The sequence below is a fragment of the Trichomonas vaginalis genome, chromosome III, assembly GCF_026262505.1.
Source record: "Trichomonas vaginalis G3 chromosome III, whole genome shotgun sequence".
In the NCBI taxonomy this organism is placed as follows: Eukaryota; Parabasalia; order Trichomonadida; family Trichomonadidae; genus Trichomonas; species Trichomonas vaginalis.
Genome location: NC_067205.1, coordinates 16,409,809 through 16,433,395, shown reverse-complemented (window position 1 = coordinate 16,433,395; position 23,587 = coordinate 16,409,809). Strand labels below are relative to the sequence as shown.

The 23,587-nt window shown below is 35.9% G+C and overlaps 20 protein-coding genes and 2 pseudogenes across 22 annotated transcripts, besides 1 other annotated feature; 7 read left to right on the top strand and 15 right to left on the bottom strand.

Annotated features, from left to right (window-relative positions):
* Window positions 1-469: 469 nt before the first annotated feature.
* On the bottom strand, window positions 470-1,315 carry TVAGG3_0713110 (histone serine kinase protein; the record flags this gene model as incomplete). The annotated part of the gene is made up of 1 exon (XM_001318665.1): window positions 470-1,315. The coding sequence occupies one exon, from the start codon at window positions 1,313-1,315 to the stop codon at window positions 470-472; it is 846 nt and encodes a 281-aa protein (XP_001318700.1).
* A 2,031-nt stretch (window positions 1,316-3,346) lies between these two features.
* TVAGG3_0713100 (uncharacterized protein) lies at window positions 3,347-3,535 on the top strand (the record flags this gene model as incomplete). The annotated part of the gene is made up of 1 exon (XM_001318664.1): window positions 3,347-3,535. The coding sequence occupies one exon, from the start codon at window positions 3,347-3,349 to the stop codon at window positions 3,533-3,535; it is 189 nt and encodes a 62-aa protein (XP_001318699.1).
* A 192-nt stretch (window positions 3,536-3,727) lies between these two features.
* TVAGG3_0713090 (serine threonine-protein phosphatase family) lies at window positions 3,728-3,970 on the top strand (the record flags this gene model as incomplete). The annotated part of the gene is made up of 1 exon (XM_001318663.1): window positions 3,728-3,970. One exon carries the CDS (start codon window positions 3,728-3,730, stop codon window positions 3,968-3,970), a length of 243 nt encoding a protein of 80 aa, XP_001318698.1.
* Window positions 3,971-3,974: 4 nt separating this feature from the next.
* Window positions 3,975-4,823, bottom strand: TVAGG3_0713080 (uncharacterized protein; the record flags this gene model as incomplete). The annotated part of the gene is made up of 1 exon (XM_001318662.1): window positions 3,975-4,823. One exon carries the CDS (start codon window positions 4,821-4,823, stop codon window positions 3,975-3,977), a length of 849 nt encoding a protein of 282 aa, XP_001318697.1.
* Window positions 4,824-5,276: 453 nt separating this feature from the next.
* Window positions 5,277-19,477: a mobile genetic element.
* Window positions 7,366-7,530, top strand: TVAGG3_0713070 (uncharacterized protein; the record flags this gene model as incomplete). Its single annotated transcript, XM_001318661.1, has 1 exon — window positions 7,366-7,530. One exon carries the CDS (start codon window positions 7,366-7,368, stop codon window positions 7,528-7,530), a length of 165 nt encoding a protein of 54 aa, XP_001318696.1.
* TVAGG3_0713060 (phage tail repeat-like family) lies at window positions 7,550-8,134 on the top strand (the record flags this gene model as incomplete). Its single annotated transcript, XM_051243837.1, has 1 exon — window positions 7,550-8,134. One exon carries the CDS (start codon window positions 7,550-7,552, stop codon window positions 8,132-8,134), a length of 585 nt encoding a protein of 194 aa, XP_051090424.1.
* Window positions 8,179-10,316, top strand: TVAGG3_0713050 (annotated as a pseudogene). The gene has a single exon. A coding segment is annotated over exon 1 (2,138 nt).
* TVAGG3_0713040 (uncharacterized protein) lies at window positions 10,350-10,607 on the top strand (the record flags this gene model as incomplete). The annotated part of the gene is made up of 1 exon (XM_051243836.1): window positions 10,350-10,607. One exon carries the CDS (start codon window positions 10,350-10,352, stop codon window positions 10,605-10,607), a length of 258 nt encoding a protein of 85 aa, XP_051090423.1.
* Window positions 10,655-11,209, bottom strand: TVAGG3_0713030 (HNH endonuclease family; the record flags this gene model as incomplete). The annotated part of the gene is made up of 1 exon (XM_051243835.1): window positions 10,655-11,209. The coding sequence occupies one exon, from the start codon at window positions 11,207-11,209 to the stop codon at window positions 10,655-10,657; it is 555 nt and encodes a 184-aa protein (XP_051090422.1).
* On the bottom strand, window positions 11,380-11,962 carry TVAGG3_0713020 (annotated as a pseudogene). The gene has a single exon. A coding segment is annotated over exon 1 (583 nt).
* Window positions 11,985-12,269, bottom strand: TVAGG3_0713010 (uncharacterized protein; the record flags this gene model as incomplete). Its single annotated transcript, XM_051243834.1, has 1 exon — window positions 11,985-12,269. The coding sequence occupies one exon, from the start codon at window positions 12,267-12,269 to the stop codon at window positions 11,985-11,987; it is 285 nt and encodes a 94-aa protein (XP_051090421.1).
* On the bottom strand, window positions 12,425-12,668 carry TVAGG3_0713000 (uncharacterized protein; the record flags this gene model as incomplete). Its single annotated transcript, XM_051243833.1, has 1 exon — window positions 12,425-12,668. A coding segment is annotated over one exon (244 nt), but the record flags the coding sequence as incomplete, so codon positions are not given.
* TVAGG3_0712990 (uncharacterized protein) lies at window positions 12,868-13,443 on the top strand (the record flags this gene model as incomplete). The annotated part of the gene is made up of 1 exon (XM_051243832.1): window positions 12,868-13,443. One exon carries the CDS (start codon window positions 12,868-12,870, stop codon window positions 13,441-13,443), a length of 576 nt encoding a protein of 191 aa, XP_051090419.1.
* On the bottom strand, window positions 13,473-13,673 carry TVAGG3_0712980 (uncharacterized protein; the record flags this gene model as incomplete). The annotated part of the gene is made up of 1 exon (XM_051243831.1): window positions 13,473-13,673. One exon carries the CDS (start codon window positions 13,671-13,673, stop codon window positions 13,473-13,475), a length of 201 nt encoding a protein of 66 aa, XP_051090418.1.
* TVAGG3_0712970 (P-loop containing nucleoside triphosphate hydrolases family) lies at window positions 14,558-15,055 on the bottom strand (the record flags this gene model as incomplete). The annotated part of the gene is made up of 1 exon (XM_001298153.1): window positions 14,558-15,055. One exon carries the CDS (start codon window positions 15,053-15,055, stop codon window positions 14,558-14,560), a length of 498 nt encoding a protein of 165 aa, XP_001298154.1.
* On the bottom strand, window positions 15,092-15,742 carry TVAGG3_0712960 (uncharacterized protein; the record flags this gene model as incomplete). Its single annotated transcript, XM_051243830.1, has 1 exon — window positions 15,092-15,742. One exon carries the CDS (start codon window positions 15,740-15,742, stop codon window positions 15,092-15,094), a length of 651 nt encoding a protein of 216 aa, XP_051090417.1.
* Window positions 16,372-17,169, bottom strand: TVAGG3_0712950 (uncharacterized protein; the record flags this gene model as incomplete). Its single annotated transcript, XM_051243829.1, has 1 exon — window positions 16,372-17,169. The coding sequence occupies one exon, from the start codon at window positions 17,167-17,169 to the stop codon at window positions 16,372-16,374; it is 798 nt and encodes a 265-aa protein (XP_051090416.1).
* Window positions 17,174-17,707, bottom strand: TVAGG3_0712940 (protein of unknown function, DUF4106 family; the record flags this gene model as incomplete). The annotated part of the gene is made up of 1 exon (XM_051243828.1): window positions 17,174-17,707. The coding sequence occupies one exon, from the start codon at window positions 17,705-17,707 to the stop codon at window positions 17,174-17,176; it is 534 nt and encodes a 177-aa protein (XP_051090415.1).
* On the bottom strand, window positions 18,084-18,740 carry TVAGG3_0712930 (protein of unknown function, DUF4106 family; the record flags this gene model as incomplete). Its single annotated transcript, XM_051243827.1, has 1 exon — window positions 18,084-18,740. The coding sequence occupies one exon, from the start codon at window positions 18,738-18,740 to the stop codon at window positions 18,084-18,086; it is 657 nt and encodes a 218-aa protein (XP_051090414.1).
* A 1,460-nt stretch (window positions 19,478-20,937) lies between the features above and the next one.
* On the bottom strand, window positions 20,938-21,168 carry TVAGG3_0712910 (uncharacterized protein; the record flags this gene model as incomplete). Its single annotated transcript, XM_051243826.1, has 1 exon — window positions 20,938-21,168. One exon carries the CDS (start codon window positions 21,166-21,168, stop codon window positions 20,938-20,940), a length of 231 nt encoding a protein of 76 aa, XP_051090413.1.
* Window positions 21,169-21,688: 520 nt separating this feature from the next.
* On the bottom strand, window positions 21,689-22,886 carry TVAGG3_0712900 (protein of unknown function, DUF4106 family; the record flags this gene model as incomplete). The annotated part of the gene is made up of 1 exon (XM_051243825.1): window positions 21,689-22,886. A coding segment is annotated over one exon (1,198 nt), but the record flags the coding sequence as incomplete, so codon positions are not given.
* A 203-nt stretch (window positions 22,887-23,089) lies between these two features.
* TVAGG3_0712890 (protein of unknown function, DUF4106 family) lies at window positions 23,090-23,359 on the bottom strand (the record flags this gene model as incomplete). Its single annotated transcript, XM_051243824.1, has 1 exon — window positions 23,090-23,359. The coding sequence occupies one exon, from the start codon at window positions 23,357-23,359 to the stop codon at window positions 23,090-23,092; it is 270 nt and encodes an 89-aa protein (XP_051090411.1).
* Window positions 23,360-23,587: the final 228 nt, after the last annotated feature.

Sequence of the window (23,587 nt, the reverse complement as noted above, 5' to 3'; positions counted from 1 at the left end):
TTTTGAATCAAGTCATGTTTTATATAATTCAGATCTCAAAAAAGTTGAATAATATATTTACAAAGCTATTTTAAACAAAGATGCTATTCTGCATCTGGAAGCATTAATGATAATGACTAAAATTGGATATTTCTTACTATTATAACATCATTTCGCTTTCTGGACAGCAATGATTATGACTTCACATGTGAATTTTTAATATATCTCTTGGAGATTGAGTTCTATATTCATATTTTATAGATTTTTTTATTTTAAATATTGAGGGTTTAATGTTTCACACTATGATTTTATATATCATCCAAATGGTTAATCAGTTTATTAAGTCAGATACATTTTTTGATATATATTTGCAAAACAATGAGTATTCAAATATGAATACAAAGAGGTTTAAATACATAATTAGATATATAAGACGCAATATATTTATACACAAATAACAAACAAATCCGTAATATAGTATTAAAATGTTTCAATTCGCAACTGAAACAAGCCTTGTGAGAACTGGCTTAACAATGATTGGAATCGAGCGCATTGAGTTATTAGCTGAAAATGATGGCTGTTTTGTTGGTCCAATCTTAGTTGGGCGGAATGGTTGGAAAAGAGGACTTTCAAGAAGATTATCTAAAGATGCTCTTGACTTTTCGTTATTATTTAAGCATGCTGTGATGAGATGAATGCATTCATTGGAAACATTTGATGGGAAGATAATATGAGAAAAAACTTTTGTCATTGCAATCTCTTCATCAAAATAGAGATCTGTAATAAGGCGACCAGTAAGCATAAAGTAGAATGTAACACCAAGACCCCAAACATCAACAGATTTCGCGTGCTTAAATTCTTTTTCTTCTGTATTCTTGTATTGGACAGCATGATTGAATTTGCTAATCTGTACTCTGCCATATTTATCAACAAGGAACTTTGATGGTCTGATGCTGTTATGACAAATTCTTTTTGAGTGCATTGAACGAATGCTTTGAATCATGTAATAAGCAGCTTCAGCAAAGCGTGATTCTGAGAGAATTCCTCTTTCCTCAATATAGCGCTTAACATCAAATGGACAGTAATCCATTAATAAATAAACAAATTTTTCGCGCATGTAAGTCTTGTAGACTTTAATAACATTGAAGTGATATAAGTTACGAATGATATTAATAGCATTTTGTTCGTAATGTGAACGTTCGATCTTTTGAAGAGAAAACATCTGATTGTACTTAAGCCATTCGACAAGGAATACCTTTCCATATTTTGTTGAAGTAATGATACGCTTGTATGCAAGTCCTTCAACTTGCATGACCTCGCAATCTGTAGCATCCATTTGTTTGAATGAATTTTTTGAAACAACATATAATTCAATTGTATTTCAAATTTTTTTCAATTGATATCAGAAAATTGAATAGAGACTGTATGGCCGGGCATTCAAAAGAACCAACTGCTCATATATATTATATCCCATATATCAAATAAAAATTTCAATGTTTATTTTTTGATAGATTTCCGAAATATTGAAATTGTGTAGCACTATATATTTTTGAGAGGCGTAAAATGAAATTTGAATAGTCTACCAACAGTTAAAATAGCTTAAGCAGGATAGTATCATTATATTATGGTTAATCATTTTACTAATTTTTTGAAATTTCAGCTTTTTTATGCTTTTTTTTTATACGAAAGTTTTGCAATATTCCTTAACTTCTGCTGCAATATATGATGTTAAAACATCATAAAACCATCTTATGCACTTAAAGCAGGATAAGTGTAAAGGAAAAAGCGGTCTGAAAACCCCACTATAACAGTTTTTTAAGAGACCTTCTCAATTCCTCTCAAATTAAGACGTCGAATTTGAGAGGGTAAATGCTTGAACACTTAAGGAAATCAGGAATATGTTCGCAAAGACATACTCAATGGAAATATCAAAGAAACATCATATTTCATTTAATTATTTAAATCGAAATTGAATGTGCAATTTTGAAGGGAATTTTTTCTGATAGAAAAATGGAACATATATCACATTTTATACTTTACCATCACTTGCTATATTATGAGATGATCAGTGGACCCTACCACAATGCTTTTAAGGGCGCCAAATCACATTGTTATTTTTGAATACTTAGGAACAGAAAATTATTAATATATTTAGGTCAGGTGAGTGGGGCTTCCAGGCGCGTTGCGCCCTCTAGCCCATAAGAAATTTTGCACAAGACCCAAGAGGAGGACCGAATCCCAGCCGACCAGCCGGTGACAAAACCAAAACTGTTGTTATTTACATCATATTAATGGTGTCACTTTTTTAAATGTCACTTTTTGTGTCGCTTTTCACAAATTATATATGTTTTCATGTTTTGTCACTTTTCTGTCACTTTTCGGGTAAAACATTTTTATTATTATATATAAATGAATTTTACAAAACCGCCGTTACCGTTCTTTGGAAATAAGAGTAGATGTAAAGATATTATATTGAGAGAACTTAAGAAACTACCGAATGGTCTAACATTTGTAGATTTGTTCGGTGGAAGTTTCTATATATCCCATTTGTGCCATACAATATTCCCAGACTCAAAGATTATATGCAATGACTTCGACAACTATATGGACCGTCTCAAACATATTCCAGACACAAACAATATATTGAAAGAGTTAAAAGAAAAGATACCTATAGGTAAGATGGAACGTATACCATTAGATAAGAAAAATATTGTGAGAGAGGTTTTGAAAAAAGCAGAATATATAGACTGGGATAGTATATCTGCTAGACTATTATATAGTGGTGCTATAAGAGTTCATGACATTGAAACACTTATGTCAAAAGTTTTATATCTCAACTATACAAATGTTTTCAAAGAGGACATAGAAAAATATATTGAGGGTATAGAGTTTGTGAGATGTCATTGGACAGAGTTGTATGAAAAATATAAAGACAAGGAAAATGTTTTCTTTATAGTGGACCCGCCGTTCTATAACACATGGGATTTTCAATACCAAGTAGACTGGACTTTGAGAGACTCTTTAGAAACTTTAGACGTTATACATAACCATCCATGCTTTTACTTTACATCCGATAAAAGTGGTTTAGAAAGTGTCATGAAATGGCTAGAAGATATAAACGACTATGAGTTTAGATATGACAAGATAGAGTATGAGAGAGGTCCTATAAACTGGAGAAAGTGTCACAATAAAGAAATTTTATTAGTAAGTAAATGTGGTTTGAAATAGGACTACTTGTTTTAGGTTTTTTCCATTGTGTCATTTATTTATTTGACGTGGCAGAAAAGTACAGAGAATATGAAGATGAACCAATGCCTGCAAATGTTCAGCATATGTACTCGTAAGAGATATTTTTATCTAATATTAAATGGACGCACAGAACTTAGCGAATGCACAGCAACCTGGACAACCAAACCCAGAGAATATTCCAAATGAAGTTAGAATACAAACTGCAATGGCAAACTATGGTCAGGTGCCAACAGATGTACAAATGCAAACTGCCATGTCAAATGACGCTGCGTTAGGTTTGCCACCATGGTATGCAAATATGAGATAGAAAGAGTTTTATACAAACCCTGAAGTGGGATATAAACAACTTTATGCAGATGACACGAACACAGGAGTTGACCCAGAATATGTTTTCTACCAGAGGAGAAACAGAATGTATGAGCTCCAGTTAAAGAATGCTATGGAACTCAACAGGAAACGTAAAAGACTTGGCGGACATTAGATTTTTACATATAGTAAAATGGGTTTCTTCAGTAAAATAGGAAACTTCTTTCGAAATGTTGGAAGAGGTATATGGAATGGAATAAAATCTGTCGGAAGAGGAGTATGGAACGGTGTCAAAAATATTGGTAAAAGAGTAGGTCAGTTCGTTGGTATTATACCTAAAGACCCTGAACCAGAAGAGCAAGCTCCTGTTATACAACAGCCTGAACCTGCACCACAGTCTAGTTGGCAACCAAATCCAATACCTCAACCATATTAAAAAATTATATTTTTATCGTTCGATAGTAGTTGTATATGAAACTAAGTTCTAAGTAAAACGCATGGTATAATGGAATTATTCTTTTTCTTCCATCTGTAGTAAACCATACTTGAAAGTCTGAAATACTTCCACTTGGTGGTTCGTATAACTTTGTAGGTTTTTCGTAAAAGTCATTTGCCAAGCATAAGAAAGAGTTTTGGGCGCCAGAAAATGAAGCATGAACAATAATAGCATCTGGGTCGAAAACATCTTTAAATAAATATGGTTCATCTCTTGCATATCGACTGTAGATATTTGCTAAAGGAGGTTCAACTTTCTGATTTAACATTCTTTGCAAATAATACCATGACATTGCAGTGAATTCTGTATATATTTGTTCGTCTTTATTTGGATTGTCTTCGTAGATTTGAAATGACACTTGTGAATTTTGTTTGTCATATACAATTCTCACATAAAGTGTGCTATCGGTATTCGCATATTCATCAGCATATTTTGCATAACATGAATTTATTTTATCTTCTATATTTTTTAATGCAGCCTGTAAAGAAGATGAGAGGTCAACTTGTATTAGCTCAATTTCTTCCCACATTTTTTGTTGCCCTTCAGATGTATAATCTATATGAAACCTTACAATAAATGGAAAACTTTTATCTTCTACAGACACAAACTTTATTCTTCGAAAGCCAATAGCTTTTGTGACAGATGGGTCTCTTAACCATCTTAATGGGTAGTCAAAACGATAGCCTTCATGCTTTACGGTATCTGTCTCAAACTTTTGACCGACATTATTAAAAAGTTCATCTAATGGTTTAGTTGTAGCAACTCTAGAATTTTCTTTTTCTATTGGAAGCATATTTTATCTATAATAAAAATGTCAAATGAAACAGCGTCTATGAGAGAAATACAACACAACCGACAACTCATTATGCAAGCTCTAAATAAGAACACAACAAACTTTTCAAACTATTCTAAGATATCTGAGTCATTGAAAGGGGGTGACTTAAAACTGACAATAAACCCAATGACAGATGAGTTTCTATTTCAAGACAACAAGAACAATACTGTCTGTATAAATCCAACAAAAGGAACTTTAAACGAGAAACCTATAAATGAACTTCTTTTGAAAGCAGATGTTGACAACAAAGCTGACAAAGAATATGTAGACGATGCAATAGCAAAAGAAGAAGAAAGAGCTAACAATGCTTATGCAACAAAAGAACATACTCATCCTGAACTAGCAGACAAAACATATGTTGACAATAAAATGTCAAGTGAAGTGACAAGAGCTGAAAACGAATATTCTAAAAAGACTCATATACATTATATTAACCAAATACCAAGTCTTAAGGAAACATTAGAGACAAAAGCAGATAAGACTCATACACATTCTATATCTGATATTACAAACTTACAAGAAACCTTAAACAGGAAAAGTGCCGTTGGACATACACATTCTATATCTGATATTACAAACTTACAAGAAACCTTAAACAGGAAAAGTGCCGTTGGACATACACATACATCTTCTGAAATAACAGATTTAAACGTTAGCCTTGAAAAGAAAGCAGATAAAACATATGTCAATGAAATATACCAAAGTTTGATAGGAACAAAAAATATTGAAACTATTGTTGGTGACTTTTCTGTCAATGAAGAAAATAAATATTTTAGATGGCAGTTGGTACAGTCCTTAAAAAATGGTACACGGCATAAACTCATTCCGAAAAATAACAATGAAATGTATGTAAGCTATAAAAAGAATGATGGTACACAAGTTAAAGTTCCATTAGACAACAACTGCTACTTAAACTTATATGGAGACGAACAAAAGAAATATTTAAGAGTTTATGAAATGGCAGATATGACATTGCCTGACCCAGCTCCGGCACCACATTATTATGACTATGGAGATGACGACAGAACACCACATGTAGATGAACAAAAGCTAACATTATATTTAGATTATTATAGATATAAAAGATATAATGCAATAGAAAAAACGAGAATAGTATATTATTATACAGATGACAGAAATAAATATTATAGTCAAGATTTTACCTACCCTGAAAACATAAGATTATATTATAAAAAATATTCTGACACAAACCAGAAGAAACCTGAAATAGCTGCACTATATTTTAAGTTCAAAAAAGACAATCCTATAATATCTCATATGTTTGATTTAATGAACCCAGTAGGTTCTATTTATACATCTATGGATGCAAGAGGTCCTCAAGTAATGTTTGGTGTTGGTGCATGGGAACAAATAGTCGACAGTTTTTTGTATTGTGCAAACTCTTCAAAGGAAACAGGTGGAAGTAAAACGATTTCAGGTGAAAATTTACCTGCACACAGTCATTACATAGATTTAAGTACATCTCAAGCAGGTTGGCATAAGCATAGATATTGGGATTGGTCAGGAATGACAAAAGGTAAAGGATATGATGTTAAAGACGACGTTAAGTTTGCTATAAATTGTTACTGGAACGACACGCAGGGAGAAGGAAACCATACACATTTCGTTTCAGGATATACGCAAACAACGGGACAAAGTAAAGAATACATGCCACCTTACATGACAGTTTACGCATGGTATAGAATTGCTTAGTCGTCATTTTCAACTTCTTTAGCATATTCGTCAGGAGTTGTCTTATATTTGTTAGGAACTGTCTTTGAAAGTATACCACCTTGAACTTTGACAAGTTTGAAACGAGGTCTGACAATAGTAGTTTTATCTTCTGCTTGCAGTGTGTACATTTTGCCATGTTTGCCTAAAACTTCATAATATTCTCTTGTATACTTTCTTCTATTTTTACGAACACGAATGTGAGTACCTGTCGGGTTCCCATTGTTGTCATAGTCAATAGTATTTTCATATGTGTCGCGTTTAGGTATTTCTATTTTTACTTTGTCACCTTTCTGAAGTTTGAAGCCCGGCATTCTTTCTTGTTTGTCTCTTTTGACTAAATTATTAAATATATAGTCTTTCTCTAAGTCAGGGTTGTTTTTCATTTCTTCGGGGGAGTGGTTTCCCAAACCTTTTTGTTTACGGTTATTGTAAATATTTAAAACTTGTCTCATCTTTGCCTGGGAGAAGTGTCTATACTTGTCGTCATATGACATTTCATTTGCTTCACCACCTTGTGGTTGGTTTAAGTCTCTTAACATTTTTATACATCCGTCAATGACACCAAGAGCAGAATGGTTTTGGTCGACAATGAAATATTGGTTTACATTTTTTGAACGCAGATAGTTTTTAATATATATCTGACACTATATGGACCAAGGTGAAAGATTCTTTAACAGAGGATATAACCATGCACAACAGTGTGTAAACAATAACCAACCGCAACCACCTCAAACGTGGGGAATGTAAAGCTTTTTATTGAGATGAAATGAACAATGCAGCATTGAGACAAATGAGTTCAAGATGGATTTGTCGGCTTCCAGCATTTAAACCGATACCATATAGTCAGGCTCAGCATGTGAAACTGAATGATATTATTAAAGGAACCATCCCACCTCCACAACAACAACCAGTTGAAAACAAACCAAACTAAAATTTTTTACTGAGATGAAATGACCGAAGAAGTTGAAACGGTAGATTTGACACCACAAACAAAAAGTTCAGAACCATTGTCAAAACCTGTCAAAGAACTTACAGATGAAGAGAAAAATTCAATAATAGAAAGTGCCAGGTCTGAAAATACAAACCCTAACTATAAAGTCACTTTTCATAGAAATGGAACGGCTAGTATCTCAAAAAAGAAACAGACTCTCACAAATAAAATATTGAAGTCTGAAGGAGCTTTCGAGACAACAGATGGAAAAGTTTACTTCACTGACCAACAGTTCATTATAGAACATCTCATTGACTTAGAGTCGAAATATTCTAAACTTTACAACAAACACAAAAAGTTGAAAGGAAAACAAAAACAAATGGCATATGATATTTATGAAGATGTTGACGACACAACTGTTCCTGCAAGTGAAGTAAAGTCAGAGGAACCGAAAAGTGACGAAAAACAGATAGAAGAAGAAAAACCAAAAACTGATGATAAACCAAAACCAAAGTTTAGTTTCCAAACTAAACCAAGTCAACCTTCATTAGCTGGTATGGGTTGGCGTCAAAGACTTATGGCAGCAGGCGGTTATGTAAAGTAAAGAAAAAATATTTTTTTATTTTTATAAAAATGCCCCCATATAGAATGGACAGAAAGTCTGCTAGAATAAAAGCAGAGTTACAAAGATATGGTTGGAGAGTTTCGAAGAATTTAAATATAGGAAGGGAAGACCCATAAAAGTCTATGACAAATTGTCTGGTCTTCGCTACGAATTAGATTTGGAAACAGCACGTGCCAATTATCCAAACAGACTAGAGAGGTTAGAAGAAGAACGTCTTATGGACATGCCTTTCGATGTTAGTGAACCTCAAGTTGAAGGACACGACGGCTTTGCCAGATTCTACTGGAAACATGACGAACAATTGCATCCTTTGAGAAGGAAAAAAGGAAAAGGTGAAGACGCACATGCTCCCATGGAAAGAACAAGATATGCATATGAAAAGTATCGTGAAGTTAGAAGTCAAATTACATCTGGTCGAACCTTTACAGTAAACTTTGACGAAGGAAAGAACAAAGAAGGCTTCATGGGAGTACTTGCTGCAATTCAAGACGGAAATAAGAAAGGACACAATCTCAGATTGACCATAACAGATTTGGATGGTCACATTTACTATGCACATGGCAATGAACAAACAGCCGCAAAACTTCTTGACGCTTTCAAGACTACAAAGAGAGAACAAATGGTTGACTCCGACTCAGACATTTTGAATGCAATTGAAGGAATTGCAAGTGTCAAGTTCGAATGGTACCAACCTAACCCTCAAGCAGTCAGACAACATGCTGGATACTTCCCGTTCATAAATAAGTCTGACATTGACTTGACAAGGTATGGAATTTACAATTCAATTGAAACAATTGTCAACGAACCTTGCATTCTTACATGTCTCAGGAACTCTGGTCTTGTTACAGATGAGAAGATGAAGTATCTTGAGTCATGTGTGAAGACAAGGTACATTCTCAGAGGTCAATTGGCAAAAATTGCACCGTTGGCAAATGTCAATATCCGAGTCAACATACCTACAGCTAAAGGTTCTTCACATGACGACTATGTTGTTGACAAAGACTTACCATGGTTGAAGATTGTAATTGTCCACAACCACTTCATGTTGAACGAAAGTCTTACAAACCCATTCTTTGGTAAAAGTAAGTGCAACATTGTCAGAGCTGTAAACATTCTTTTCGAGAAAGGTTTGTTGGAACCAATTCCAGATGACAAGCTGACAGAAACTTTTGTACCAAAAGACGAAACAAACTTTTCATTGTTAGCAAGACCAAAAGTTGTTCCAGACAAAGTTCTAGTACAAAAGAAGTACACAGTTCCACAAGGGGTTGGTATGTTCGGATACCAACCTGAACCAGAAGAACTTCCAATGAGGTTGCAAGAACTTCAAGATGCTATAAACAAACTTCCATTGAGACATCCAATTGACGTCAAATTGTATTGGAGAGCATCTGAGTTAGGTCAGAAGGTTTTATATGAAACAGGTTGCTTCGACGATGTTTATGAGATAACAGGAGAAGTTTCTCAGAAGATAAGAGACTCACTTGAATTTCCACAAACTGGACCAATTGGTTGCGACAAGTTCGACTCAGATGAAAAGATATACTATGTCGACCTTAACGCTGCATACATGAGGTTTGTCCAATATATTCCGACTGGAATTCCAAACGAAGATGGTGAGTTCCCGGGAAGGAACTATACAGTTGGAAAAGTCATACAACAACTGTATGATATTAGGAAAGCTTCAAACCCCAAACTTGCAATGACACTCAAATTGCTTATGAATTCGACATGGGGATATTCCATTAAGAAACCTCAAGAGATGAAGAGTAAACATTATGAGAAGGTCGACAACTTTGTTGAAAGGTTTTCTCCTTTTGTTTTGAAGTACGAATTCACTCAAGGTCAAAGTGGCTTAGTAACCACATTAAAACCTATTGTCGAACATTGGTCTTACCCTCAGTTCGCAAAAGCAGTCCTTGACGAGTACAACAAATTCTTCTCCGAAGTCAAATCCAAAGTCAAGGTTTACTATGAGAACATTGACGCACTCATGACGAACGAAGAAGGATACAACAAACTCATTGAAATGGGAATGGTCGGTGAAAAGATGGGTCAATTCAAATTGGACAAAATTTTCACCGAAGTTCATGTCCTCTCCAAGCGTAAGTACTGGGGTGTTAAAGAAGATGGTGAAATAGTTAAACATTGCATGAAATAAAAAATTTATTTTTAAAAAAGTGACATTTTTTAAATGGCGTACATCCCTGAGCGCTTCGTCCAGTTCAACCAAATGTTGGTCTCGGACCCAGGCAAGAGATATTCCAAGCCCGAACTCGACCGTCTCTTCAAAGAATGGATTGAAGACTACAGAGGAGACGAGTGGTTGACAATTGAATTTGCTCGGGCTTGGAATTGCTACAGAAGGGTCTTAGACGTGGACCCAAGACTCACGTACAGAGGTTGGGATGTGGTCTTCACATTCCAAAATTGGTACGAATACCAAAAATAAAAACTTAAATTTACTTGGGTTTTCCCCCTAAAATAAATTTTTTACTCTTAGAACCACTCGAGGTTCTCCTTACGGTTGTTGAGCTTGTCACCGTCAATGTGTCTGACCTTCGTCTTCTTGTCTGGATTTGGAACCCATTGAATTGCGACAAGCTTGCCCATGGAGATTGAACCGCGATTCCGAAGGTTAAGGTTCAAGTGTCCCAAGTTGTTGAGGACTGGGGTAAGAACCTTGCCTGTCTCCTTGTTGCGGATTTGGTATGGGTAGGGTTGGGAAATTTCGTAACCGTCATCGGCAACAAGGGTTGCCCATGTAGCGGCTTCAGGAACTTCTTCGTGTTTCTCTTCTTCCTCTTCTTCCTCTTCTTCCTCGACAATTCCTTCTTCAATTTGGTACTCACGAAGTACGGTGTTGCATGTTCTGTCCTTTCCGAGTACCTTCCAGATGGCGTCTATCTCTTCGAAGAAACAGTAGATGAGTCTGGCAAGGTCTCGGTTCTCTCTCTCGTAATTGCGCAAGGTTTCCGTGAAATCGTTCAGGCATTTCTCATTGGAAGCTTGGTTCATGAGGACATCGGCTTTGAGATTGGTCATCTCTGTCATAAGACTACTTTGGAGAGTCTTAATGGTGTTTGTCAGATGAGCTTTCAATTGGGCAATTTGAATTTGAATTGGGCGCTTGTCTGGCAACCTTGAAAGGACATCTGCCATTGTGTTCGGCTTCGGTGCTTGTTCGGACATCGAAAAAATGAAGTGGTTTGAGAATGACGGTTTTACTTCAAAAAGCTGGTTATGACAGTTAAGTCATACAACAAGTTTAAAATAATATCTTGCTCTTCTTCTGAACGTTTGTTGTCTCTTCCGATAAAAGTTTCGAACATGAGAACCAAAAAACGTTTTTTGAGGAACCGAAAGAGTTCAGGCAAATTTTCATATTCTGGATATGTTGGGAGCAGTTCAAAACATCTGAGCTGACTTTCGGACAAAATTGGGACAATGTCAGAAAATTCATCTTTGGTCGGACTGCTTGAAGGTAAGTCCCTTACATGTAAGTAGCTCTGGTAAAGTCTTCTCATTTCTGCTAACTTTTGGAGTATAGCTTCGTAGTTTAGAAGTTTCAATTTTAATTGTCTTATTCCACTCTTTACTCTAAACGGTAAGTATCCATGAGGTCAAGAGTAGCTTTGGTAGCTTTAAGTGGAGCTATCTGTTCTTGACTTGTGCAATTTTGGTTGCAATTGTGGTTTGAGCTCCTTCAAGTTCGCCGTCTATGTCGTTCTCAACACCTTCAACCATAGCTTGAAACTCTTCATCGGTCCATTGAGTTTGGTGTGGGACGAATTTAACTTGCTTCATTCAAAAAATGAAAAAAATGTTTTTACTCTAAACGTGCCATGTATATGGCTATAAGAAACTTACCAGAAGGCTTCTTCTTCACATGAGTCTTTGGCAACTTGAGAGTTCTTGTTGGAGTTGGGTCTGGAATTTCAATTCTCTCTCGAGCGCAACAACAGATGTCAGAATAACATTCCCCACTGTCTTTCTTGCCACCATAAACTGTGTATTGACCGAACTTGCATTTGCAGGAAGACCGGTCACTACAAGGTTCACAGTTGAAATAGTTGTACTCATACCTGGTGAGTACGAGTGTGAGTAAAAACATAAAAAAAGTGAGTTAAAATGAGATGTTTACTGAACTGGCTGAATGTCGCCTTCACAGGTTATGTAGAACGGCTGACCAGAGAAGTGAAGGAGAGACTGAATTGCCAATTTCATATGGGGTAGGGGTTCTCCTGTTTGGTATTTTTATCCAAGGACGTTTGTTTAGGAACTTAACAAGAGCTTCTCTTTTGGCGTCCTTTATGCCATCGTAGGCTGTCCCGTCTGGTATTTGAATTGGAATTCCAGTCGAAGTCTCGAGCTGAAGTGTAGACCTTCCAGAAATAGTGATGAACTTGACCTTGGGCTTCATTACCTTGCGCAAGTAGTCTTTTACGCAGTCGTTAAGTTCAATGAGGTAAATTGCCTCGTCAAGTCTTTCTTGCATTCCAAGTTCTTCCATCCGACAGGAAAATATTTTCCGACAGGAAAAATTTTTCCTTCCGACAGGAAGAACTCTTCCAGTTGTCCGTCCGTAAACCATTCAAATTTTCGAAAATTGAGAACTTTTTGGTCGAACTTCAGAAAAAGTTTTTCCTTCCGACAGAAAAAGTTCTTCCTTCCGACAGGAAAAATTTTTCCTTCCGACAGGACACAAACGGATGACTGACGTTCCTCTTCCTGAATGCCTTCCAAAGCCAGAAGAACCGAAAGCTGCAGAACCACAACAGTCTCCTCAGCAACCTCAGTTCCAGCAAGTACCTCCGAATTACTACCAATTTCCACCTCAAGGTTACTACCCACCACAAGGCTTCCCGAACTACCCTCCTCAGCCTATGCCTTACTTCCCCAACCCTTGGATGTTTAGCAAAACCCTGCCCCAATTCCAATCTCAATCGAAGAGAGACCAAGACTTCGAAGAAGGTCTGAACCGCTTACGCAAAGAGTATGCTACAGCTCCAATGGAAGACGACAGGCTTTCAGTCTCTTCCCTCAAATCGACCGATTCGACTCGTACCACAGATTCGGTTCGTGACCGTGAAGACTACCTCAAGCAGTCTGAGAGACTCTTCATCCTACAACCATTTACAGTTGGAGCTCTCAAGAACATGCGCAATTACGAAGGTCAGACACCAGCTGGAGACCGCAAAACAGACGTACTCGCAAGAGCCGTCCAGCTCGTCAAAACAAAGACGGAGATAGTCGACTTCATACTTGCAGCTTGCCCTTACAAGTAAAAAAAATAAACAATTACGAATTAAACTTTTTACTCTTTCTTTTCTGAGTTGTTTAGAGCTGGTTTCTCTTGTAGAAACCTTTCGTACTCTTCCATGGTCATGTAATTGCGAATTTGGTACGCAATTCCAGGTTCGTTGTTTTTGAACCTGATGTATGTAACGCTTCCATCCTCCTCAGGGAAGTAAGCTGCTAACATCTGACCAAGTTTTCTCGGTGACTCGGAGCTCATAAAAATGTCACTTTTTAAACGTTAAGTTTTTAGTCTTAATTTACCCTTTGTTTGTCAAGGTAGTATTGGAGTGCAATTTCTCCAAATTCTCTGTGTCGGAGTTCTTCAGCATTTTCCAAGGTGTACCTGGAGAACTCAAAGAAGTTGTCAAGAACATACTGCCATGCTGCTCTTCTGAGTTCGTCGGTATTTTGGAAGTGTTGCACCTTCGAGTCTTCGGACATGAAAAAAATGACACTTTTTCTATTAAACCGTTTTGGCATTTCTCATGAGTGAGTATAGTTCTGCCGAACCATTGGAAGAGAAGAAGTACCCTTGCTGGCAAAAGACAAAAATAGTTGCCTTAGTTGTCATTGCAATTGTACTCGTAATTGAATTCATTGTACTTCTCTTCACGTACATAAAACTCAGCAATGGTATTTGCTTTAAGAAGCTACCATCTTACTAAGACTAAACACTTAGATTTTTCAAGCTTGACTTTTTACAATTTGAACTTTGTTTGCGTAGATATGAATTCTGAAAGAAGTATGAGGGTCTTGTATGACTTTGTACTTCTCCCATAGTTCATGTCTGTCAAACTTACCTGCCATGGACTCTTTCATAAGTTCCATGAAATCGTCTTCGGACAATCCGGGGAAAAGTATTATGTCAGTAAGTATTCTTTTAACATCCTTACTTAAACTCTTGGCTGTCTGTACACAAATGACAACTGAGATGTTAAAGTGTCTGAGCTTCTTAAGAATTCGACACATATCTTGTTCTCTATTCTTTAACAAAGGATGAGAGGCGAAATCATCTAAGATAAGAAGACATCTATGAGGGTAAGTCTTCCAATCGTAAGATTGCAATTTCTTCGAAATGTATTCTATCTCTTTCTGTTAGTTTCAGAAGTGGTGTTTGTCTAATATTCTCTGCATTTCCTCATTAGGTTCTTTAAACTTAGAATTTATATACTCATTTATAGCATTATACTTCAAAACTCTTCTTTGGTACTTCTTTATCCAATCTAACAACTCAGTATCCTTTATACATACTAACTTAGACTTCTTTATAATATCTTTGAACGAATTGACGGTTTGGTCAAATTGACCAGAAGTACTACAAATGACTACTAACTCATAGAATTGGTTCTTCTCATCTAGTTCTTGTTGTTGTGCAGCCATTTTAAGATAAGTGAAAGTCTTACCCGACCCAGGTGGTGCAATTAGACCTGTTATACCATTCTGAGCAAATAAGAACTTGTCATGTATAGGTTTTATCTGAGCATTTTCTAACTTCCTCTTGTTCTTGTTTAAAACATTCTCAAATTTCTTGTCAATGTCAGCAAACTTTTTTTCTAACATATAATCTTGAATCATTTTTTGCTTATTTTGATCAAACATATGATATTAACCAATGCTTTGTTTATTCAGTGATGTTTAACATTCCATCCCTTTACTCAGAAAAATTTTCTTTGTATATACACCATTCTGAACATCTAAAAGACTTTTGACATTTGCCAAGAATGTACGTTTAGAAGCTGTCATATAACCATATTCTTGACAATATTGTTTATATTCATCATATAAAGACTTTTCATCTAATGACACAAAGTCAGTTTCATCTATGAACAGTTCATATACACTCTTGTTTGCTTCTAACAATGTTTGTCTCTCTTCGGTATGTGGAATTTGTCTTGGATTGAACTTAGAAATATCTAATGTCATGAAATATGAGAACAAGTGGTTGTAAAAGTCAGATGTCAAAGTTTCTGCTAAGTCGTCAAAATATTCTGTATCTTGCATATGAGAATCTGACGTTCTGACAACTACATATCTTCTGTCAGAACTTTCTAACTTCATCGGAACAGCATTGTTTGAAACCATAATGAAGTTTGCAACATTTTCGCAAACTCTTTGGTCTTTATACTTTCTTTCAACAACTCCAACTTTGTCTGTTATAAGACTCTTCAAAGCATCTGAGTTCAAAACTTTTGTTGTATCTATACTTTGAAGTTCATTGCAAACTATAAGTTTCATATTCTCTATTGAGGAGTTAAACTTGCCACAGATGTTTTCTAAGTTTGTCATATTAGGGTTCGAATAACCTTCTAACAGTTTGCATAAGATATCTGTAAAGAATGTGTTCTTACCTGTTCCTTGTTTTCCAATTATAATGAGAGCAGTTTCATTTTTAGCACTTGGATGTTGTAAGATGTTTGCAAACCAACATAAGATATACTCATAAACCTTTTCGTTTCCATTGCATATAATTTCTTTGACATGGTCTAACCAAGCTTCTATAATATTTTCTTTCCATTCTACTTGTTCGTATTTATATCCAGTGAAGATAGAATAGAAGTTTGGAGAAGGTGTATAAAACTTTATACCACGAACTGAAAAATCTTCAAGTTTTGACAATAAGATATCCCAAGCATCTAACATCTTCATGCCAACTTGTACGACTTTTATTTTCTTAAGTTTCTGTCTACATTCTTGTTCTGAAACTATTGTTGCTCTTGGTTTGTTAAAGACAACATCCCATTCTTTCATGACATAACATTCTGGGGCAGAGTCAACATAAATGACTAAACGTTTCAAATTCTCGACTGCTTTGTTATAGTCTCGAAATGGACACATATTTCTGAATGCTTGGAAGTCATAAAAATCTGAAACATCTATTCTGTACATTTTTATAAAAATAAAAAAATATTATTTTTTTATTCTTGACTTTGTTGTTCCATTTGTTGCATTTGTTGTTCTTGAGCTATTTGTTGTTGAAGTTGTTCTTGTAATACAATACTTTCACCAGTTGCATCTTCCAATTCGAAACTTTCTGCCGTCATTGACAAATACATAGGACATAAAAGTTTTACAGGAACAAAGTTTGCGTCAACTAATGTCAACGTTATACTTGCCAAAGTGTTTGAGTTCACTAAGGTTGAAAATTCTGCATTCGAATGAACAAGAGGCAAACCAGCAGAGAAAGTATTGTTTATACGCATAAGTATCTTTTGGTCATAATAGTTTCTGTCGACATTCGAATAACACTTTGAACCTAAGTTTGAAACAATATATAAGATTGGTGTGCTTAATGTCAATGGAATAGACATTCCTTGTATGACACATTTTCCTGTTATAGGAAACTGTTGGTAGTAAAAACCAGAAATAAGTTTTGTATTATAGCTCATATCGTTTATAGTAAACTCAGTCGGACATCCAAACATAATGAAACCTGCTCTAGTTGCAGCACATGTTACACCCGTACTTAAAGTATTAAATAAGTCAACAAAACCTGTTGGTGGTATATCTGAGTAAGTATCTTCAAAGGAGTATTTTTTACCATTCACAACAATAAAGTCTTCTGGTGTCAAAAGAGCAAAACAGGCTTTAGTCGTCATTGTGTTTAAGGTTAGTTTACAATATCGTCCTTGAGGACTTTGTAAGTTTGTTGTTATAGAATTATATGACTCAGGGTTTTTAGTCGTAATAGTATAAACCATTATGTCTTCTGCCATTTACTTAGCAAATAAATTTTAATGAAATGTTGTGGTCGTCAAATATTTTTATAACGTCTGGGAAACTATATTTTAAGTTCAACGTTTCACCTACTTTCATAACGTATATCTTGTCAATGACATTATATGAAACACCACAGCAACCAATGTCGGGTTCTATTTCTTTGATGTTTATATCGTCTGCCTCTGTCAAAAGTTTCAATAGTTCTTTCAAAACTTCATGAGGTGCAATGACATATGAGTTCACTTTTACAGGGTTGTGTACGACCAAGTTTAACATTATACTTAAAGCTTGACAAATCTTCTCCTGAGTTTGAAGTTTGTCTTTCAGTTGTTGGTAGTCATTTCGAATATCTGCAACAGAACTTAAGTCTCTGTTAACTTCAGGATATGTTGGTTCTTTTACAGGAACAATTGTTATACCATCTTCGTCTTCGTATGGTTTCCCCACTTCAACATCTCTGTCTTTGACATTGACAATAACACTTTGACTGTTTGTTTGAGTTGGTGAATTTAACTTCACATCTGCCACCGCCATTAAACCTTTTGAAACACTTACGCTTCTATTTTTCGGAAATGACATTTTACTTAGAATAAAAAGATGGACGTATTCGGATATCTTATTGAATTGAAGCAGAACAAAGTTTATACTCACAAACAATACAAATACATTGACAGAATAGTTCTTTACACAAACAATGGAAAATGTTATAGAATAGCAGTCTTTGCTGAACCTAAATATTTTCATAAAGCAAAGAAAGTTGGTATAACTGAAATGGTGAAAGTTCTTGAAGCAGACAAAAATATAACTTCAAAACTGACCGATATTACTAAAGGAAAGTTTATAATACAATATTATGTCAAAACTGGCGTACTGCCAATATTTGACGGAGAGAAGTCAGTTCAAGAACAACTTACTGACCTGCTGCCAAAATCTGCTCGATGGAAGCTGTCGTTATGCCAATCTGAGGAGCCCCAGCAGGTTTCATCGAACGAATCTTCAAAAGAGCATCTTCCGTGAAAAGTGCTATTGGTTTTGTAAACTTCTTTGCTCTCAATTCATCTGGACCGTCTCTGTCACCAGTATATTGTATTTGTACAGTACCAACAGTTGAAATACCACCCATAAAGTCTTCTGAGTCAGCAAATGGAATGCCAAGCCAAAAGTTTGAACGGTCTCCATTTGTATATTGAGTTTTTTGACCTCCTGTATGAGTCCATACTTTCACATATGGCATAATAGAACTTTGCATTTCAGGGTTAATGGTTGTTGTGAAGTTGTTGTTAAAGTTCATAGCATCTAATGTCAAGTTGTATGACCTCATATCCTCAACTGTAGAATATTCTTCTCTTGGATAATATTTGCCATCTATGTTTATATGATATTTAATACCAGGGTTGTAGAAACAAGAATAGTCATTTATAGTTCGTCTGAACAGTACAAACATAGTATCTGCATGTTTCATTGCAGTTGTTAAAGCAATATCTGTTCTTGCACCTGCGGCTCCTGGATTTTGGTTTCCAACTTCACCTGCAAAGTCTTTGACAGATATTTGGTGTATAGGGAACATAAGTGGAACTGCAATATATTTGGCAGCTAAAGCATTTGAAATATCTGGGTCCAACATATAAACGGCAAGTCTGATTTCTATTCTCTTGCATTCAAACTGTTCGCATGTGAACTTAACTGGGTCCCAAGCAGTTCCAGCAGCATTGAAATAATAGTTTACTTCATTGTTGAAGTTTGAGAAACCAAAGTCTAAGTCAACTTTGTCTTTGCAAAATTCGGCGAATGACGTTTGATTTGTTCCCTTTACGTCTGTAATAGTGAATGGGTCTTGTGTTGGTGCAATGACTAAGTTATTTTTGCTTGGAGTAAGTTCGATAGAAATTTTTCCTGCCCAGTTTGGCAAGTATCTTAAAAACCTGAAGATGAGGAAAGATGACAAAGGAACTCTTAGTTTCAGTTTTACTTTGGTTACTGCTGCTGCAGTTTGTCCAGAAAGGTTAACATAAACTCCTGGAACGTTAGGGTCAAGTCTTCTTATTTTCTTAATAGTTGCATACTGGTCTGTTTGTTCTCTAGCTTGTGGTTGTACTGAGTTTCTCAAAGCGAACCATTCATAGTTTGCCCATGTTACTGTTTGAACTAAGTCAGAGTTAGAATATATCTTATATCCCATGAAAACTTCTGGAGCATATTGGTATCCGACATAGAAAATTCCATTGCAACCTTTCTTGTCAGACAACTTGGCAGAAGGTTTTATTTCAATGTCTTGTTCCACGTATAAGAATGAGTTGTCAATAGTGATGCGAAAAATTCCCAAACATATGGGGTTTCTCATATCCCGTCCCCTATCGTTTCCCCAATTCAATTTTTTTTGGAATTTTATTTTTTTTCCCGCCCATTTGAATTAAAAATGGGCGATTTTCGTTAATGTGATTGAAATATCATAAAATTAATACGTATTTTAGCTAATAATTCTATTTTTATACAATATTCTCTCATTAAATCAACATTTTTTTTAATTTTAATTTTTAATTTTTAATTTCTTCATAATTTTAGCGATTTATGCTCATTATTAGCAAATAAATAATATATATAATATACTTATTTCATTTTATTCAGATAGGTCTTTGGGATTGGGATACCTTGTCCAAATTCAGAGGAAGTTTGAGAGGTTGGGATGGGGTAGCCCATATTCAATTATCCCAAGTGTACTCCACGAATTTAAAATTATATTATATTATTGATGACATATCTAAATTTATAGATAAAAATTTCAATGCGTACACAATTTTTTTTGAGAAAATTCTTTTTTTTTACTTATTTTCATTCATAAAAGCTCACGTGAACTTAATTAACAACTGAGACATTTCCTATGAAATCATTTAATGCCGTCAAAATAGACATGTCTAAGCTGTTTTGAGTGACTTTCGCTCGATGTCTGATGCAATATCAGACATCGAGCGAAAGTCTCTCATATTGGCAACACATCCATACGATCAATACTATAGCTACGAATTACAAGCCTGTTTGGGCAATTTTTGGCCGAGTTCTGATTTTTCATTAGATCTCGAGCGAAAGTCTCTCAAATTGGCTGCCAGTTCATAAGAGTGAAACTCTAGCTACGAATTAGAAGCTTGCTTGAGAGACTCTCGCTCGCGTTGGGATCTGCATCAGAACTCGAGCGAAAGCCTCTCAAAGTGGTAAGACCTGCTCATTGTTGAGCAGGAGCTGCGTAATGTGTTCGAGCAGAGTGAGGCTCTTCTAAGATCTTCCTTGTGATTGGAAGAAATTAGAAGAGTCTCACTCTACTATTTTGTAATTGTATGCCCTGGCCTTTGAGTGACCAGGGCTGCGTAATGTGTTCGAGCAGAGTGAGGCTCTTCTAAGATCTTCCTTGTGATTGGAAGAAATTAGAAGAGTCTCACTCTACTATTTTGTAATTGTATGCCCTGGCCTTTGAGTGACCAGGGCTGCGTAATGTGTTCGAGCAGAGTGAGGCTCTTCTAAGATCTTCCTTGTGATTGGAAGAAATTAGAAGAGTCTCACTCTACTATTTTGTAATTGTATGCCCTGGCCTTTGAGTGACCAGGGCTGCGTAATGAATTCGAGTAGGATTGTACAATAGCTCGGCAAACGCCGAGCAAATTGATATAAACGTACATCCCACAAAAAATGGATTGTCAAAATTTATCCCAAATTTTACAAAACCGCAGCGGTTATGACATCCCAGGGCTAAAAAAATTCGGAAACTCGCATCTCTAGTTGTCAATAGAAATAATATGAAACCTGTCGCAAGCAATATCTACTGTTGTTGAAGAACCTTCTCCAAACTCACCTACGTTTCCATAAGAAACAGCAGTTGTATATTCGTAAGTTCCAGGAACTATTTCTGACCTTCTAATGGCATTGTCGCATTCGTTATACCATTCGGAAACATTTCCGTTCATGGCATCCAAAACTGTTGGCGTTATATTCTGAGCGGCGTACATTTCATATGGGTAAAAATATAGAATAGTTGGATTTATGTGTCATAATAGAACCCACTCGGACCAAGCTTTACTTTCTTCCTGACTGAGTTTTTAACTGAATCTTTAACTCTTCTTTTTCCTTCATTGCCACTACTTTCACTAGATGAAGTTACTTCTTCACTACTTTCACTTTGTTCTACTCTTCTCTTCTTCTTTGGTGTCGCTTTTGGTAACTTGCCCTCTGCTTCAAGTTGTTGCATCTTTGCCTCATGTTCACCTAGTATGTTGTAAATTTCCCATGTCCTTTTTGTCTTTGGGCTCTGGTCGCCCATCTCAGGTAACCTATATCCTAGAAGGATTTTGTCATAGTTTGTATTTGAGTCTTCGCGTATTGTTTGCATGACTCTTTCCTGAGTTTCCGGTTCAAGCTCTTCAAACAGAGCTTGTCCATATGGAATAAGCTCGTTTCCAAATATATGTTTTTGTAGCCATTCTGGTTTTCTTTCCATGTAACCAATAATATCTTTTGTGAATGGGAAAGCTTTTACCCAACGTTTCAGTCTTGCGTCATTTATTTCTGTAGTTGGTTTTATTTTGTCATGGAACATGTTTTTCAATACTAACATTTCATTTGGTACTGTCCATTTGAGTTTTCTTAAATATTCATCCCTTCTCATTTCATTGTCTGCAAAGTAAGTTTTTATGACATTTTGCAAACTTTCGTTTGCAAGGTCATGTACAATAGGTTCTCTTCCTTCTCTCTCCCTAACTTTCTTTCTAAACTCTTCACCAAATATACCATCTCTATGGTTCTGTGTAGTTCTTTGAGATAAATGTTCTAGAACGTCAGGTGTTATATTTCCCTCAGCCATGTTCATTTCATACTGGTCCAAAATATCTGCATCTTTCATATCTTTCAATGGCATTAAAGCCGCGCTGAAAATACCCGTTATATCTGGTTCACCATTCACTTCCATTGCGTCTACAACTTCTTGGAATTGAGGTTGTAAGTTTATGAACCACCTATCCGGATTAGCTTTATGACCCCATTTCATTGTAGTTCCATAGTCTGCAGAAACAAAAGTAGGTTTGTTTCCATATTGGTTAGGTTCTGAATGAACTTTAAACAATGTTTCATTTCTATATGTTTTGTTGAAATTTAACCTTTTATTTTCACCGAGTTCAGCCAAAGATTGAACGTTATATGGTCGTAAGTAAAAAGGATTATTGTATTTGCGTACATTTTCTTTCAGTACTTCCATTCTATGCTGAATATTTTCATCTGATGTTGGAGTCTTTTGTATGTCGGTGAACATTTTTCGATATTCTTCTACTATGTCAGCCGAATTTTTCTTAGACTCTTGGAAAGATTCCATATTCACCTCATACTCTTGTTGAGGGTCAAGATTTTTCAGCTGTTCCAAATCTTCATCTAGTTCTGTGAAGTTAGTTTCCAAAGGAGGGACTTGTTCGTTTCCTTCAGGCTCTTCTAGCTGTTGTTGCTGAACTATTTCTTCCATGTCTGGTTGTATCTGAACTTCTTCCTGTTGAGTTTCTTGTACCTCATCTGCTGGCATTTCATATATTCCGAGACCGTTTTTAACAAGTTCCCTATCTAAGTCATCCGGACTCATAAACCTTTCTTCTTTCGTTCCGTCTCTATTTTTTACGCGTTTCATGAAGAGAGTTGAATTATCATTTAGCTCTGACATCAAATATCTCGGAGTAAATTCATTCATGTCATTTGGATGATATGCTATTAAATCATATCCCTTAGCGAGCTTGTATTTTCCAGGTTTGAGATTATATCCGATTTGATGCTGAACCATAAAGCTAAATAGGTTCGGGTCAGTATTTCCTTCCTTGAACTTTCTAATAGCTTCTTTATATCTGTCACTAAAGTCAAGAGTATCTGGGTAACCATAATCTTCCTTAAGCATTTTTAAGAATTCTTGGTTTCCTTTTTCTCTACTTCTTTTATGTCCTTGCTCTGTTTGTGGTTGTTGTTGTGCAGGGTTTTGAACTGTTGGTTGTTGTGCAGGGTTTTGAACTGTTGGTTTTGGTTGTTGTTGTTGTGCAGGGTTTTGAACTGTTGGTTTTGGTTGTTGTTGTGCAGGGTTTTGAACTGTTGGTTTTGGTTGTTGTTGTGGTGCTGGATTTTGAACTGTTGGTTGTTGTGTTGGTTTTGGTGCATGCCTGTGTCTGTGTCCATGTGACGATGTAAATGTTTTAGGTAGTCCTGGTGCAGGTGCTTCTCTTGGAGGGTTTGGTGGTATATAAGTTCCACCAGCTGGCACATATGTTCCATCTGCAGCATAATGTCCTACCTGACTTTTCGTTTTTAAGAAAGCATTTACTAGGTCTGTTTTGGTCTGTTGTAACTCTTTTTCTTGACTTTCCACAACAGCTGCTCTAACGGCGTCATAGGCACTTTGAACTG